This window comes from Mercenaria mercenaria, chromosome 3 (assembly GCF_021730395.1).
Source record: "Mercenaria mercenaria strain notata chromosome 3, MADL_Memer_1, whole genome shotgun sequence".
In the NCBI taxonomy this organism is placed as follows: Eukaryota; Metazoa; Mollusca; class Bivalvia; order Venerida; family Veneridae; genus Mercenaria; species Mercenaria mercenaria.
Genome location: NC_069363.1, coordinates 27,881,768 through 27,898,157, shown reverse-complemented (window position 1 = coordinate 27,898,157; position 16,390 = coordinate 27,881,768). Strand labels below are relative to the sequence as shown.

Here is a 16,390-nt window from a genome sequence, read left to right as displayed (position 1 = left end):
TGTCCTTTGATACTGAATTTAAATATGTTTTGATATTGCCAGTACCTTGCTGTTTGGCTCACCTGAGCCAAAGGCTTATAGTAAGCTTTTGTGACCACTCGTTGTCAGTCGTCTGTCCGTCGACATTTTCTAGAAAAATGTTCTAGAAATTTTTTGGACAGAATTGCATCAAACTTCACAGGAATGATCCTTGGATAGTCCCCTTTCAAAATTGTTCAAACAATTGAATTCCATTAAGACTCTGGTTTATGTGGAAGGAAAAACTTTAAAAATCTTTTTTAACAAGATTGTTGAAATTATTCACCTGGAGTGAAAAGAGACCCAGCCCTGGGGGTCACTTTTTATATGACTTATATAGGAATAAATACTTCAACAATTATCAGATCATCTTTCTAAGACTGTTTAATTATAATTACCTGATGACCCCAAGTTATTAGTGATCCCCTGACTGTGACCTTCACCTACTTTCTGTTTTTTTTAAGATACAGCCTTGAAATTTGGATAACATGTACAGTTTTGCATATCTGTCTTAAAACTGACTTTCACTGACCATGAATATGACCTACTGACCTACATTCTAATATTTTAGCATCAGTTTGCCATTTGAAATATGTGGCTCATATTACTCGGGTGAGCGAATCAGGGTCATCATGACCCTCTTGTTTTGTTAATACATCTAGTCAGGAAACTAATGTTTCATTCATGCTTTGATATTCTACTATTTGTTAAGTCATTGCCCCATGTGGTTCTGGGACGATCTGTGTATGAAAAGAATTGGAACCACTGCCTTACCCTTGCATGATCGTAAGAGGCGACTAATAGGGTCTTAACACTTGGTTTTGCAGTAACTCTGTCACTCCAGCAGGTATGCAAGTTTTGATTCCGTGCCTCATGTTTTTATATGCCCAAAGGGACGTATTATGTTATGACGCCAGTGTCCGTCTGTTCGTTACCAATACATTAAAGGGCCATGGCCACCTATTTAAACAAAAGAAACAGCACTCTCTTTTATTTCAGTTGGACATCCGTCCGTTGGTCCGTTAGCAGTTTCGTGTCCGCTCTGTAACTTTTGAACCCCTTGAAGGATTTCAAAGAAACTTGACACGAATGTTCACCACACGGAGACGATGTGCAGAGCGCTTGTTTCAGATGACTAGCTTTAAGTTCAAGGTCACACTTCAGGGGTTAAAGATCATATGAGTGTGTTTCGTGTCCGCTCTGTAACACTTGAACTGCTGGAAGGATTTCAAAGAAACTTGGCACAAATGTTCACCAGACTGAGGCAACTTGCAGAGCGCATGTTTTCGATGACTCACTTCAAGGTGAAGGTCACTCTTGGGGGTCAAAGGTCAAATATGACTTTGCTTTGTGTATATTGCTCTGCATTGCTGTGCTCTTGTTTTTATTTTGCTGATCCCTTTTTTGTTGTCTAAAATATTTTTTTGTATTACTTCCCATTTTTGTTACTATAAATAGCTTATTTTGAAACTTCTTTATTCTTGGCCATAGGGAAAACCCAAGACCATTTTTCTGTGGTACAACATGGATGGTACGTCCAATTTTAAGATGTATTTTGACATAACTTTACCTGGTAAGAATTTTTTTGTGGACTTAGAATTTTGTTTGGAATTTATTCTTTTTGTTGTTCCTGTCCTTTGGGCTTCAACGGTCAAGTTGTTTCAGTTTTGCTCCCATCCTCTGATGTAACCCTTCGGGCGTATATTGCCCCGCTTGGCGGCGCTCTTGTTATTTTGATGTAAATGAGGTGTGGAACCAAAATTTGTAATCCTGAAATTGTTGAGTCATTAAATTGTCTTTTTGATCGACAATTTAAATAGGTTTAGATATTGCCACACTAGGCAGTAACACCTTGTTTGTTTGTTTTTTGTTAAGACATGTAGTTAGGAAACTAATGTTTTTTGTCGAGTCCGTAAGGGAGCGAAGACACACTTACAGTTTAAAGGTCAAATATGGCTATAATTGACCTTGTCTAGACAGTAACTTTGTCATTGAATGTGGGATTATGAAATAACTTTGTACAATTGTTTACCACCATGAGAAGGTGTGTTACGTGTAACACCAGCGTCAATATCTTAAAGGTCAAGGTAACACTTGGAGTTTAAAGGTCAAATACGGCTATAATTGACCTTGTCTGGACAGTCACTTCTTCCTTGAATGTGGGATTATAGAATAGCTTTGTACACTTGTTAGTCCCCTACTGGTTGAAAACCAGTTTCGGGGACTATAGGAAATGCGCTTTTCCGTCATTCCGTCCGTCCGCAATTTCTTGTCCGGTCCATAACTCATACATGAAGGGATTTTAATATTACTTGGCACAAATGTTCCCCATGATGAGACAATGTGTCGTGCGCAAGACCTTGACCCTACCTCAAAGGTCAAGGTCAAAATTGGAGGTCAAAGGTCAACAGGGCTTTTCTCCTGTCCGGTCCATAACTCTCCCATCCAAGAAGGGATTTTAATATTACTTGGCACAAATGTACCTCATAATAAGATGATGTGTCATGCCCACCCCTAGCTCAAAGGTCAAGGTCACACTTAGCATTCAAATGTTAGTATGGCATGAACACGGTCTGCTTCGTGTCCGGTGTGTAATTCTGTCATTCATTATGGGACTTTGATATCACTTGGCACAAATGTTCCCCATGAGGAGACGACATGTCATGCGCAAGACCCGGATCCCTAGCTCAAAGGTCAAGGTCACAATTGGAGGTCAAATTTCAACAGGGCTTTTCTCCAGTCCACTCCCAACTCCCATATCCATGAAGGGATTTTAATATTACTTGGCAGAAATGTACCTCATAATAACACGATGTGTCATGCCCACCTTTCAGACCCATAGCTCAAAGGTCAAGGTCACACTTGGCAGACAGATAATGTAAGCATGGCATGAACAGGGTGTGCTTCATGTCTTGTCCATAACTCTGTCATTCATTAAGGGATTTTAATATCACTTGGCACAAATGTTCCCCATGAGGAGACGCCGTGTCATGTGCAAGACCCAGACCCCTAGCTCAAAAGTGAAGGTTACAATTGGAGGTCAAATGTCAACAGGGCTTTTTTCTTGTCCTGTCCATAACTCTGCATGAAAGAATTTTAATATTACTTGGCACAAATGTTCCCCATGATGAGATGATGTGTCATGCGCAACACCCAGAACCCTGGCTTAAAGGTCAAGGTCACACTTTGAGAATTTTTTCCTGTCCGGTCTATAACTTTGTCATGCAATGCAGGATTTAAATATCTGTTAAATATCTGTTGGCACAAATATTTCCCTGGATGAGACAACATGTCATGTGCAAAACCCGGGCCCTAAGTCTTAAGGTCAAGGTCACACTGCAGTAGAAACAATAAGGTGCCTTCCAGTAGCGGACTTTGTATTGCATGGCAATACTTCATTCACTTGTTTTATTTGGCACCATTAGTGACAGCTCTTGTTCTGTTAAGAAATTTAGTCAGGAAACTAATCTTAAATTCATATATACTTGTTATACTTTTAGTTCAATGATCTTACAGTCTTTGTTTGTAAGTCTTGTATTTCAGGCAGACAGTTCATTTGTGTATGAAATTGTGACTCTGTAGGAAACATCACATTTTGCATTTTAATAACTTTTCGCTCCATGTGGTTCTGGGACAATCTGTATATGAAAAGAATTGGACCACTGCCTTACCCTTGAATGATAGTAACTGCCGACTAATAGGGTCTTAACACTTGGTTTTGCAGTAACTCTGTGATTCCAGTAGGTACGCAAATTTTGATTCCATACTTCATGTTTTTATTTCGATGTAAGTGAGATGTGGAACCAAAATTTGTAGTCCTCTTTGGTGCCATATAACCTATATTGTGTTCATGAGCCGTAAAACCCAAATAGATAAATAGATTATTAACTTTTCAATGGAAGTGAAATAGCATATAAAGGAGTCATCATGTCAGTAGATCTGTTGGCACCAACATGTTGTGCAAAATACCGCCTCATTTCTTTACTTATGGTACTTCTTAATTTCTTGACTTCGAACCTGTTTTTATGCCCTCGGCATCTACTGATGCGGGAGGCATATAGTGATTGTCCTGTCCGTCCGTTTGTCCGTCTGAGAATGTTGTTTCGTGCCTAGCTCCAAAAGTATATGACATAGAGTCATAAAACTTTACAGGACTGTTGTTCAGCATGTGTAGTTGTGCACCTGGAGTTTCACGTCAAGATTCATTCAGTACTGTAGGAGTTATTGCCCCTGACTTTGTAAAAATTGTTAATTTTCGTGTTGTGTCGTGCCTAACTCCAAAGTTATTTGACATAGAGTCACGAAACCTTACAGGAATGTTGGTCAGCATGTGTAGTTGTGCACCTGGGGTTTCGCGTCCGAATTCTTTCAGTCGTGTAGGAGTTATGGCCCCAGACTTAGTAAAAAATTGGTCATTCTAATGTTGTGTCACGCGTAGTTCCCAAAGTATTTGAGCTAGAGTCACCAAAATTTACAGGAATGTTGGTCAGCATGTGCAGTTATGCACATGCGGTTTCGTGTCCGGATTCATTCAGTCATGTAGGAGTTATGGCCCCTGACTTGGTTAAAAATTGGTAATTTTAATGTTGTGTCGTGTGTAGCTCCAGAAGTATTTGACCTAGAGTCACCAAAGTTTACAGGAATGTTGGTCACCATGTGCAGTTGTGCACCTGGGCTTTTGCATTCAGATTCATTCAGTTATGTAGGACTTATGGCCCCTGACTTAGTTAACAATTGGTCATTGAAATGTTGTGTCGCCCTACAGTCACCACAGTTTACAGGAATGTTTGTCCGCATGTGCAGTTGTGCACCTTAGGGGTTTCTCGGTCAGATTCATTAAATATTGTAGGAGTTCTGGCTCCTGACCTAGGAAAAAATTTATGTCCTTTGTCATGTAGTGGGGGCATCTAAATCCCATGGACAAAGCAAATGGGACCGTTTCATCTACCATCAATACCCCTTACTGGAATGACTTGATACTAATGCAGATGTAACCTGTGACCATTCCTCATCTTCACACATCACCTGGCCTCAGTTTCACCTTGAACTTTACCTCCTTTTGGACTTAGGTTGCTTTGTATTGACAAGGTTGCCACCGGGGGCATCAAGCGTTTATTGAACTGAACTTCTTTTTTTTTTATCCTCAGTTGAAATTTTGTTTGTATTCATCTTCATTAAAAGAACTCGATGACCTTAAAATATTTTTTAATACGACAGAATTATTCCCCATTTTAACATAGAAAATTTCATAAAATTGACATGTCCTTCAGTATTTCTGTAACTTTTTCATTCATTTAAATAAAACTTCACCAAATTTTTTTGCATCATAGTGCCAGTTTTCACATGAACTGATCACTAACCTTTTACTTTTACACGAATACTGATATTATTTTGAAACAAGTCAAACATTTCTAATCCAATTTTCAAGAAAGTTGAACAAAATATGTTAGACCATAATTCCCATGTGGTTCTGGGTCGATCTGTGTATTAAAAGAACTGGAACCACTGCCTTACCCTTGCATGATTGTAAGAGGCGACTAATAGGATCTTAACATTTGGTTTTGCAGTAACTCTGTGATTCAAGCAGGTACTCAAATTTTGATTCCATACGTTGTGTTTTTATTTCGATGTAAATGAGCTGTGGAACCAAAATCCTGTTTGGCGCCATATAACCTATACTGTGTTGGTGCGCTGTAAAACCCAAATAAATAAATAAATTATTTCTTGGCTAAGTTTGATAACTAGTCAGATCGGCCCAGACACTTTGGAATAATGGCCCATGAATTACCAAAAATATTGTCCACAGTTCTCATCCGAACTTCACCAAACTTGAACAAAACATTTTTTACCATAATTCTTCAGTCATTTTCATTAACTAGCCAAATCAATCGAGGCACTTAGGAATTTTGGCGGTGAATTACCCAAAATCGGCCTTTTTACTCTTAAATGTCAATTGTAGCGAGTAAACAATAAATATACTGAAGTACTATTTAGATGATTAGGATGTTGTGGGAGACATGCGCTTTTCTCAAAACCAGGTCTAGTTTCACAAAAGTATTACTGTATTAGCCACTATATCTAGTCAGATAACTACTGTTACTTTTATTAGCTCACCTGTCACATAGTGACAAGGTGAGCTTTTGTGATCACCCGTCATCAGTCCGTGCGTCCTGCCGTCAACAATTTCTTGTCTGCACGATAGTGGTTTCATTTATGATTTGAATTTAATCAAACTTGCACAAAACTTGTGTCACCATAAGATCTCGGTTCCTTTCTTGAACTGGCCAGATCCCATTATGAGTTCCACAGTTATGGCCCCTGAAAGGGCCAGAACTAGCTATTTTAACCTTGTCTGCACAATAGCAGCTTCATTTATGATTAGATTTTAACCAAACTTGCACACAACTTGTATCACCATAAGATCTCGGTTCCTTTCTTGAACTGGCCAGATCCCAATATGGGTTCCAGAGTTATGGTTAAATCAGCTATTTTGACCTTGTCTGCTCAATAGCAGCTTTATTGATGATTTCATTTTTACCAAACTGGCACACAACTTGTATCACCATAACATCTTGTTCCTTTCTTGAACTGGTCAGATCCCATTATGGGTCCCAGAGTTATAGCCCCTGAAAGGGCCAAAATCAGCTATTTTGACCTTGTCTGCACAATAGCAGCTTTATTTATGATTTGATTTTTACCAAACTGGCACACAACTTGTATCACCATAAGATCTTGATTCCTTTCTTGAACTGGCCAGATCCCATTATGAGTTCCAGAGTTACGGCCCCTGAAAGGACCAGAATTAGCTATTTTGACCTTGTCTGCACAATAACAGCTTCATTTATGATTTTATTTTAACCAAACTTGCACACAACTTGTATCACCATAAGATCTCGGTTCCTTTTTTGAACTGGACAGATCCCATTATGGGTTCTAGAGTTATGGCCCCTGAAAGGGCCAAAATTAGGTATTTTGACCTTGTCTGCACAATAGCAATTTCATTTATGATTTTAATTTAACCAAACTTGCACACAACTTGTATCACCATAAGATGTTGCTTCCTTTCTTGAACTGGCCAGATCCCGTAATGAGTTCCCGAGTTATGGCCCCTGAAAGGGCCAAAATTAGCTATTTTGACCTTGTCTGCACAATAGCAATTTCATTTATGATCTGATTTTAACCAAACTTGCACACAACTTGTATCACCACAAGATCTTGGTTCCCTTCTTAAACTGGCGAGATTCCATCATGGGTTCCAGAGTTATGGCCCCTTAAAGGTCCAAAATTGGTTATTTTGGTTTTTGCAGCCATATAGAGACTTCATTTATGGTTTTATTTCATACAAACTTCCAAAATATCTTCAACAACAATAAATCTTGGGATTCCATGACAAATTAGATCCATTCGTAGGTTCCAGAGTTATTTTATATCTGATTACCTCCCCTGATTGTAGTCAAAATGGATTAATATCAGTAAGTACTTATAGGACTTATTTGAAATTTGATTATTGTCATTAGTTGGACTGAGCCAATCAGAGTAGTTGACTATGGACTGATTTTATGATAAATTATCTCCATTTATTTTTTAAATTGAAATGGGTATATCTTCGTAAGTAATGAAAATACTGATCTGAAATTTCATTTATGTCAACAGATTTATTTGGCAGATCCTTCTTTTGTTCACTAATAATAATTTTTTTTTATAATTACTTTCCTTTTACGTTACTATAAATAGCTTATTTTAGTAACTTTTTTATTATTGGCCTAGGGAAAAATCAAGACCACTTTTCTGTGGTACAACATGGATGGTACCTCCATTTTTTAGGTGTATTTTGACATATCTGTACCTTGTAAGAATTTTTTTTTTCTTTTTGGTTAAATTTCTTTTCTTTGTTGTTCCTGTCCTATAGACTTAGATATTTTTTCTGAAGACCTTTTTGTCCTCAAGTGCAATGATAACAGGTCAGCGATATAGGGCCATCATGGCCCTCTTGTTAACTCACCTGACCAAAAAGTGGCCATGGTCAGCTTTTAGGGTGGTTAGATGTCAGTCGTACATTCACAATTAGTTTCTTACCATTACAGCATCCACATTTCTGAAGCAATGGTATTCAAACTTGGAGAAAATGCTTATGGCCGCAAGAACTCGGCCAAGTTTGATTATGTTTTGAATCTGAATAATCTGTATACAGAATGAATTTGACCAGAAAATCTTGGTCAAAGCTTATAATGGGCTAGATTGGATTTATATGTCATGTTTACATGAGTTGTGTGCCCTTGAATTACAGAATTGCTATAATTCACCCTTTTCACCCCTGTAGCGTTTCTATTTCTTCTCCAACCCAAATGATATTTATACAAAATGTATTTTCACCAGAAGTTCTTGGTCATCATGGGCAAAATTTTACCCATATGTCCAAGACTTATTACTCCTTTATTGACAAACATTTCTATACATACACTTGTACAGGAATAACAGTAAAAATCTTTTGGCCTTAAACCAGCAGTACTGACATACTTCCTTGTTAAAGCTACATCTATATGAAATTCTGATTTTGTACTAGTGTACCGTTTTGCATGTACATTTCAACTTGAACATTGGATGAATTTTTCTTTAAGCTAAAGCATTGACATTTTGAGCATCTGCAGAATTATTTCCAAGGTTCTTTTGAATGACCATGATTATGACCTTTGATCTTTCTGTTCCTTAAGTGCAGTGATACACAGGTGGGGTACATGGGGCCATTATGGCCCTCTTAGTTATACTTATGATTTTGTGCTTTTATTTTTATATCATTTACATGACATTACATATCAATTTGCATCATATAGATAAACTTTGCCAAGTTTGTGATGACTTTTGAAAGGAATACAAGCAAAGGTAGTTTTCAATGCTACAAGTCGTTAGTTTTATTTTCTCACTGACTTTGAAATCCTAAGTTGTATGAGAGAAAGGCTTTGCAAGTTACAAATAAAAACGAAAAAAGTCTTATACTGTCTTGTTTTCATTCCATACTTAAAAAAAAAAAGAACAAGGTGGTTATTTGTGCATTGATTTCTGCACTGTCCCATATTGGTGAAATAGTTATGTTTTAAACCTGCCAGTGAAAGATCTGATGAAGGTGAAATGGTTAGATGTTTCAAGAAGATGTATTTAATAGCATGATAACTGAAATACTGAGAGGTTCAAAGCCAGGTAACAAGAACATATAGCTACATATACTATTCAGTTTGGCAGATATGAAATTTCTTTCCATTAAATTGAAATAAAATCTGCACTGCAATGTTTATTGTTTCTGTATTCTTTGCTTCCAGGGGGTTATCTTTTTGTCCTGACTATACTTGTATACAGGTTGATGGATCGTAGGTGAAAGGTCAAGGTGATAATGACTTTCTGATCACTTTGATCAAGTGGAATTATGCGCATTTTTAAAGTAAACATCCAGCTGAAGTAGATGTGTGAGTAAAAAGGGCGAAGGAAATTATAGCTTTTAACCCAATATACAAAACTGTTCCTGTTACCAGTACGAAATAATAAATTTCCAAATTGACTTCTTATTTTTACTGGGGCAGTCTTTTTAAGAAAAGTCTGCATGCTGTTGCTTCCCTTCAACTACAAAAATCTCTACCTATAGGTAAGAGAGATCACTGCATACAAGATTGAAGCAAAGAAGTATTATTTTATTAGTCGATTCCTTTATTTCTAAAGCACCAACTTGAAATACTTATGCGGCATTATCGTTAATTTAACACATTTAAATGCAAAACAACCAAAATTTGCTTTCATAAAACATACATTACACATATGGAGGTTTCTCTACTATATTCTACTTAAGAGTTCATATGCAGTGCATGTGCTTTTAAAATTATTAATGGAAAAAATCCAAAATCTGGAGAATAAGAAAGTTTATATTTTAATACAACAATATACCCCCGGTAGTTCTTCATTTCCAAATGTTTTCTGTTGTTTTTGTTTGTTTGTTTTTTTCGTTTTTTTAATTAAGTGGCTTATGTTCTCACATCACCGTGGTCTCTCCTGTTTTGACATTTTAGTTTTCACTGAAACAGGTCTACAATAGCATTTCTTTTGTTAAGTCCACTTTTGGATTTACGCGTTATATCCTCCCAACAATTAACGTCTTCCATCTCTGCCATTCCTTCCTCAATATACTCCTGAAGGTCCTCGAAAGTTGCTAAACAAAGCTGATGGATGGCACAACAGCTCAGTATAATATGAACGCAAGTTTGAAGGTCGTATATCTCGACATATTTCAAGCGCCGAAAACGTCCCTTTAAAGCCCCAAATGCGCGTTCAATGACCATTCGTGTCGAACTGTGTTTAAAATTATATACCTTTTGGGCTTTATTCAAGTTCCCATGGTCTTTAAAGGGCACCAACAACCACGATGCTATCGGATATGCAGCATCACCAATGAGATGTGTGTCATGTGGAAATGTATCGTCAGCATTGACTTCTGCTTTTTCGAAGAGGGACGAATTTCTTAACACCCGTGCATCATGCACAGAGCCAGGCCATCCACAGTAGACGTCGGTGAACATCATATTGTTGTCGCATACTGCTTGTAAAATTACCGACGGAAAACTTTTCCTATTGAAATAATTTTCTGGATATTCAATGGGTGTCCTTATTGGAATATGGCTTGCATCTATAGCTCCGATGACACCTGGAAAACCTTGCATCTCCTTAAATCCATTTTCAATATTTTTAAGCGATCGTCCTGAAGGCCATTTCACTAACGTATTCAGTAAATGAGATGAAATCAGTTTCGACACGTCATGCACAATGTTATGCACAGTAGTTTCACAAATACCAAACATATCCGCAATAGCTTGATAGTACAACTGTGTCGCAACATACTTAATGAATACGAGCAATTTTTTTTCAGTGCTGATTTTCTGATGCGGGCAAATCCTGATCATATGCGGATTCATATACATTACTAGTTTGTCAAATGTCTCTCTGCTTATGCGGAACCTGTCCTTGAAATCATCAATACTGTAGCATGGCAAAACAACATCTACGTAGTCCATAACTCTAAATTTCTGTTCACGCATCATGCTACTAGCGGATGCTATACTGTTTATTAAAAATGTTTTGGATTTCGCTCTCGAAAGAATTAGGTCAATTGTAGCAATATGATCTTCAGAAGTAGTTGAAGCAGTTGAAAGTTCGAGCAAAGCCCCAATCATTTCTACCTCCGCCATTTTGTTTATACAAACCGCCCGTTTGTTAAAGCACTTCTTTTACATGAAACCGGTTTTAGTTTATCGTTAATTATTATCCAAACCGAAACCTAAAACCCAAACCGGATTTTTGCAAACAAAAGCGCCCTAAGATAATTATTTGTACACCATAAACATGATAATACTTCTTCCCTGGAAAAAAAATATACAAGAATGTATGAGTATGACTTCCGTCGGGCTTTAAGCTAACACCAAATTATTTTGTCATTGAAGATTCACGTTAATTACGTGAAATAACATTTTGTAATATACACAAGAATTTGTTATCGGCGTGAGGCTGGCAGTACAGCAGTGTAGGACCACATTCGTAACAGATCACATTTGTAACAGATTTCGTACGTATGCGATCGCATTCGTAACAGGTAAAATGTGTTACGAATGTGTTTGTCCAACATGGGGGTTGACATGAGAAGCACATATGTATCATGTTGAGTTTTATACTGCAAATGTTCAATCAGTCGGTTGCCATCGCAACATCATTAAATGACTGCCATAAGCACCATCACAAGTTCGTCGTCATCGACGTCATAAATTATTTGAGCCGCATCATGAGAAAATGGGCCTTCAGGAATCTTCGAGGCTTTGCAACCATTGTGGGTCCAAATCAGGCCCAGATCAGCTGCACATCCACGCAGTCTGATCACGGGAACACCCGTTCGCTGTTATTTCAAAGAAGGCTTATTCTACCTGAATATGGAATTTTCTGACCTAATTCAGATGCTAAATGCACAGGTCAGCCTGAATATAGACTTTCCGGAAATTCACGAAAATGTCCGAATGCCAATTTTCCCGTGACGTGGCTCAATTCTTATTATCATTTCTGCATCCACTGCCACTACCACTGTAATATGATTACAACTTCAGCTACTTCTACTGTTACCTTGACTAGCTGAAATGTAGACCTACAGGCTCAGGTCACTGGTTCGAACCCAGTGGCGTCAACATGTGTAGCTATCTTTCGTTATCCAGAGCTGTTTCAAGTTGGGTGACAAACAGGAAGTTGCTATGTCGTGGGACAAATTATATATAACTTGTCATGGACGGAGTCGTTAGCCTTAAGTCTAGGGGCCGATCTTGTGCTGCGGACTAATGTCTATGAGATTTTAAGAAATTACACTTTATTTTTTATTACCCTCACCCCACTGAGCCCGCCTCAGAGGTAATAGACCTTCTTTTATTATAATCCCGCCGTGAAATAGCGGAGTTTGTGCGTTCGTGCAGTTATATATAGGTTCTTGTCCTTGGTATAACTTGCCCATGCATAATTAGATTTCAGATTATTTGGTACAAATGATCAGCATGGATAGAAGGTTTGTTGCGATCATGATCCATTTTGCTATATCCAAGATCAAGGTCACAGCTTTGAACTAAGATTTGTTTTGTTATTTTGTTGTAATATATACGTTTGTGTCCAGATCATAACTCGCTTTAGTCAGATTTCCAAATACTTTGGTACAAATAACCACCATTTAGTGACAATCTGTAGTGATCATATTACACTTATTATTGCAAACGTCTCAAAGTTTGGCACCCTGTAGAATGGTTTTGATGAATATTATGTTTGTTTGTTGGATTCAGAGCGCCTGTTTTCAACAGTATTTAGGTAATACAGTTTAGGGCAGTTATAATCTTACCATTGATCCTACAACGGACCAGTCCAAGATGATGATGATGATTATGAAGATGATGATGATGATAATGATAATAAAAATGTTAATAATATTAAAATCAGTACAACAGTATCTTTGTTAGTAACAGACAACTTCCCAGCTTGAAACAGCACCGATAGGCGAAAATCGCAACAGATACGAGTAGCTTTCACCCGGTCTCGAACGTTCGTCCCTTGACACTCTAGCCGATGGTTAGTTCTTCCCATTAATTTCAATTAAAATTATACCCTGGCTCATAAACGAGTTTACACTCGTACGTTCGTTTACGGGTCTGGTAAAACGCACCGATACACGTAAAGTCTTAACTGGGTGGATGAGAAACACAATATCTCTGGAAATTCCGGCCCGAATGCAGACACCAGGCCTGGCAAGAAAACTCTCTTATTAAATATAATCCAATAGAGTTCACGTCACGGTTTTAAATGGGACATATTTCATTTGATGTATCAATTGTCGTCATTTAAGTTTTTTTTGTTTTTTTTTATGTTTAAAGCAATGCGACTTGACAAAGATAAACAAAACGAAAACGAAAAACCTATCTTGCAGCGAACCCGCGGACGCCGACGACATCAGGATCAGAACAATAGCCATGAGCAGTCTAAGAATAGTCAAGCTAGTCACTATTTTAAAGTATACATAAATGTATATATACCCGGTGTTCTACGGAAACAAGCTTTTACAAGACTTCTATGTTAGCTGAGAATGCCTTGATCTTGATTTTAGTGCATTTTATTTGTTGCTGAAGCGATACAACCAGCGATTTACCGATTATAAAAGTTGAACAGGGATTGCATGTGGTGTGCATCTTCCCCTTTAATCATACATATTCATATGCATTTAGTAAAAATGAAATCTTACAAACCAAAACCGATATGGGAAATTTATAAGTGATATGTACATGTAGTACCATGGTACTATGAACAGACCAGTCATGATAACTGTATTCTTGCCAAGTTTAATTGCCAGATAACAAACCTGTACCAAGATATTAACCTGACCGGAAATATCCCTCTAATCAACAAGAGGGTCGTCATGACCCACTATCGCTCACATGAGTAATACTACATTATACATGTTATTAAATCTGCGATATTTGCCATTTCAGGGGCCCTAACTCTAAGACAAATAGTGTGATGTGGCTACTCTTCGAGGAAAAAAAGCAAGATTTTAATGATATAATATTTCAATGCAAGTTTGGTCAAAATCAAATAACAAATGTGATCTCTGTCATGTTTACAATGCTAAAGTCAGCAAATTTGTCATTTTAAGGGCCATAACTCCAGGACAAATGGTGCTATATAGCTGGTTTTCGCAAGGAACCGAGATGTTATAGATATATAACTTCTATACAAGTTTGGTCAAAATGAAATAATAAATATGGTCTCTCTCTATTGTCTTCACAAAACTAAAATAAGCAAATTTTGCCATTTCAGCCATAACTCCGAGACGAATGGCGCGATATGGCCGTTATTAAAGGAAGTGAGATCGTTCATAAGTTTAATAAAAATTAAATAACAAATGTAGTCTCCATCGTGTTGACAAGGATAAAAACAGTATTGTTTTGCCAATTCAGGGGCCGTATTTCCAAGTCAAATGATGCAATGCGGTTGTTTTTGAAAGGAACCGAGATCTTATAGATATATAAGTTGTGTGCAAGTTTAGTCAAAATAAACAACAAATATGGTCTCTATCGCGTTCACAAGGCTAAAATCAGTAATTATTGCCATCTCTGGGACTATAGCTCTAAGACGAATAAGGTGATATGGTTGGTTTTTGAAAGGAACCGAGATATCATAGGTATATATAAGTTTGTGCAAGTTTTGTCAAAATCAAATAATAAATGTTGTCTCTATCGTATTCACAAGAAAAATGTGAACGGACGGACGGTCGGACGACGGACGACGTACAAAAGATGATCACAACAGTTTACTTTGTCACTTCGTACAAGTGAGCTAAAACATGTTACAAATGTGTTTCAGATGTAAAAATGCACTTTTTTATTCATTTTTCCGATTGAAAATGACATGTGACAAATGTGATCAGATGTCACATCAAAAATCGGCATCGATCACATTTGTCTCAAAAATTGTTACAAATGTGCTTGATTTCTGTTACATATGCGATCGCATTCGTAACACCTGTTACATATGCGATCGCATTTGTAACACCTGTTACAAATGCGATCTGTTACGAGTGTGGTCCTACACAGCAGCAGCAGTAGCTGCAGTAGGGACAGTTAAATGCTGCTAGTTACAGCAGTTAAATGGTACTACTGCCAGTGCTTATAGCATTTAATCGCCAACAGTTACAGCAGAAAATTGCATATACTACTAGCAGTTAACTGCTACTACAACCAGCAATTAGAGCGCTTCAAAATGCTGTTATACCAGTTTGATGTTACTGGCATCAGGTATTTGGTATATCCGTGTCCTACATGCAATACTGCCAGCAGAAATTGTGTCACTAAAAACAGTTTATCAGTTTCCTGTAGATGTTACTGCCTTCTCATTTATTTGTATACTAGTAGTTAGATATTTCACTCAGTGCAGTTTCATCTGTTTTCCATATTATATTAACATTTCTTGAATAAGGAATTTATTAGGTTTTATTAATGTCAAATCAAGGTCAAGAAGGCGTAATACAGCGGCATCTAATGGAACGTCAAACATTACGCTTGACGACACCTCGTCTTTGCGTTCTAAGCGTTGACGGCAAACACCTTGTGTGCTAAAGATTTCATTTCGCATCCAGTTTTCATCATTTTTAAACAATTAAATCAATTAAATATTTACTTGTAGTTCATAAAAGGAGTAGATATAACTACAGTCCACTTTAAATATCTTTTCTGATATATTATTTTCCATCAAAGCTAGAATGAACGCAATGATGAACCGAAGTATAAATTATGAAAGATCGGTGCCGTGTCTACACTTTTACGCAAAAATTTAGAACCCGGGTCCCCCGAAACATGATCGCTTAGGATCTGTTTTAAAACAGCACTATCATAAATAAATAAATAAATAAAAACTTTAGTAAAAATAAAATAAAACACATAAAAAATATATGAATAAACGAGAGAGAAGTGATAACAATTAATTTCCGCGTTTTCAAAAAAATTAACTGCTTACTTCAGTTTTTTTCTTTTAAATATATTTGATTGCTCCTAACATAAATAAGATACAAGCATATCATATAAACTAAGAACAGAAAAAAACCGCAAAGAAACAACAACAATTGGGTCGGGTTACAAATTATTTCAACATTTCCCATAATGTTAACTTTCACCTTCTTGAATGAACATTTTAAACCATGGGTAACAAATATATGCACTTCCAGTTTTGAAACTCCAGATACAAGTGATCCAAGGAACAAAAAAGCTAAGGAAATGCATTTTTGTCTAAATATCCAGTAAAAAAATTTCCCCACCCATCATATCGG

At 37.1% G+C, this 16,390-nt stretch overlaps 2 protein-coding genes across 2 annotated transcripts in view; both read right to left on the bottom strand.

The window, feature by feature from the left end:
- LOC123525859 (uncharacterized) overlaps positions 1–16,390 on the bottom strand; it is a 177,554-nt gene that overhangs the window by 110,625 nt on the left and 50,539 nt on the right. The window lies entirely within an intron of this gene.
- Positions 9,814–11,368, bottom strand: LOC128555534 (putative nuclease HARBI1). Its single transcript, XM_053538079.1, has one exon. It carries the CDS (start codon positions 11,241–11,243, stop codon positions 10,074–10,076), a length of 1,170 nt encoding a protein of 389 aa, XP_053394054.1. The 5' UTR covers positions 11,244–11,368; the 3' UTR covers positions 9,814–10,073.

Bases quoted from the DNA above. Each gene is read 5' to 3' on its own strand.
- LOC128555534 (XM_053538079.1), bottom strand. From the start codon at position 11,243: ATGGCGGAGGTAGAAATGATTGGGGCTTTGCTCGAACTTTCAACTGCT.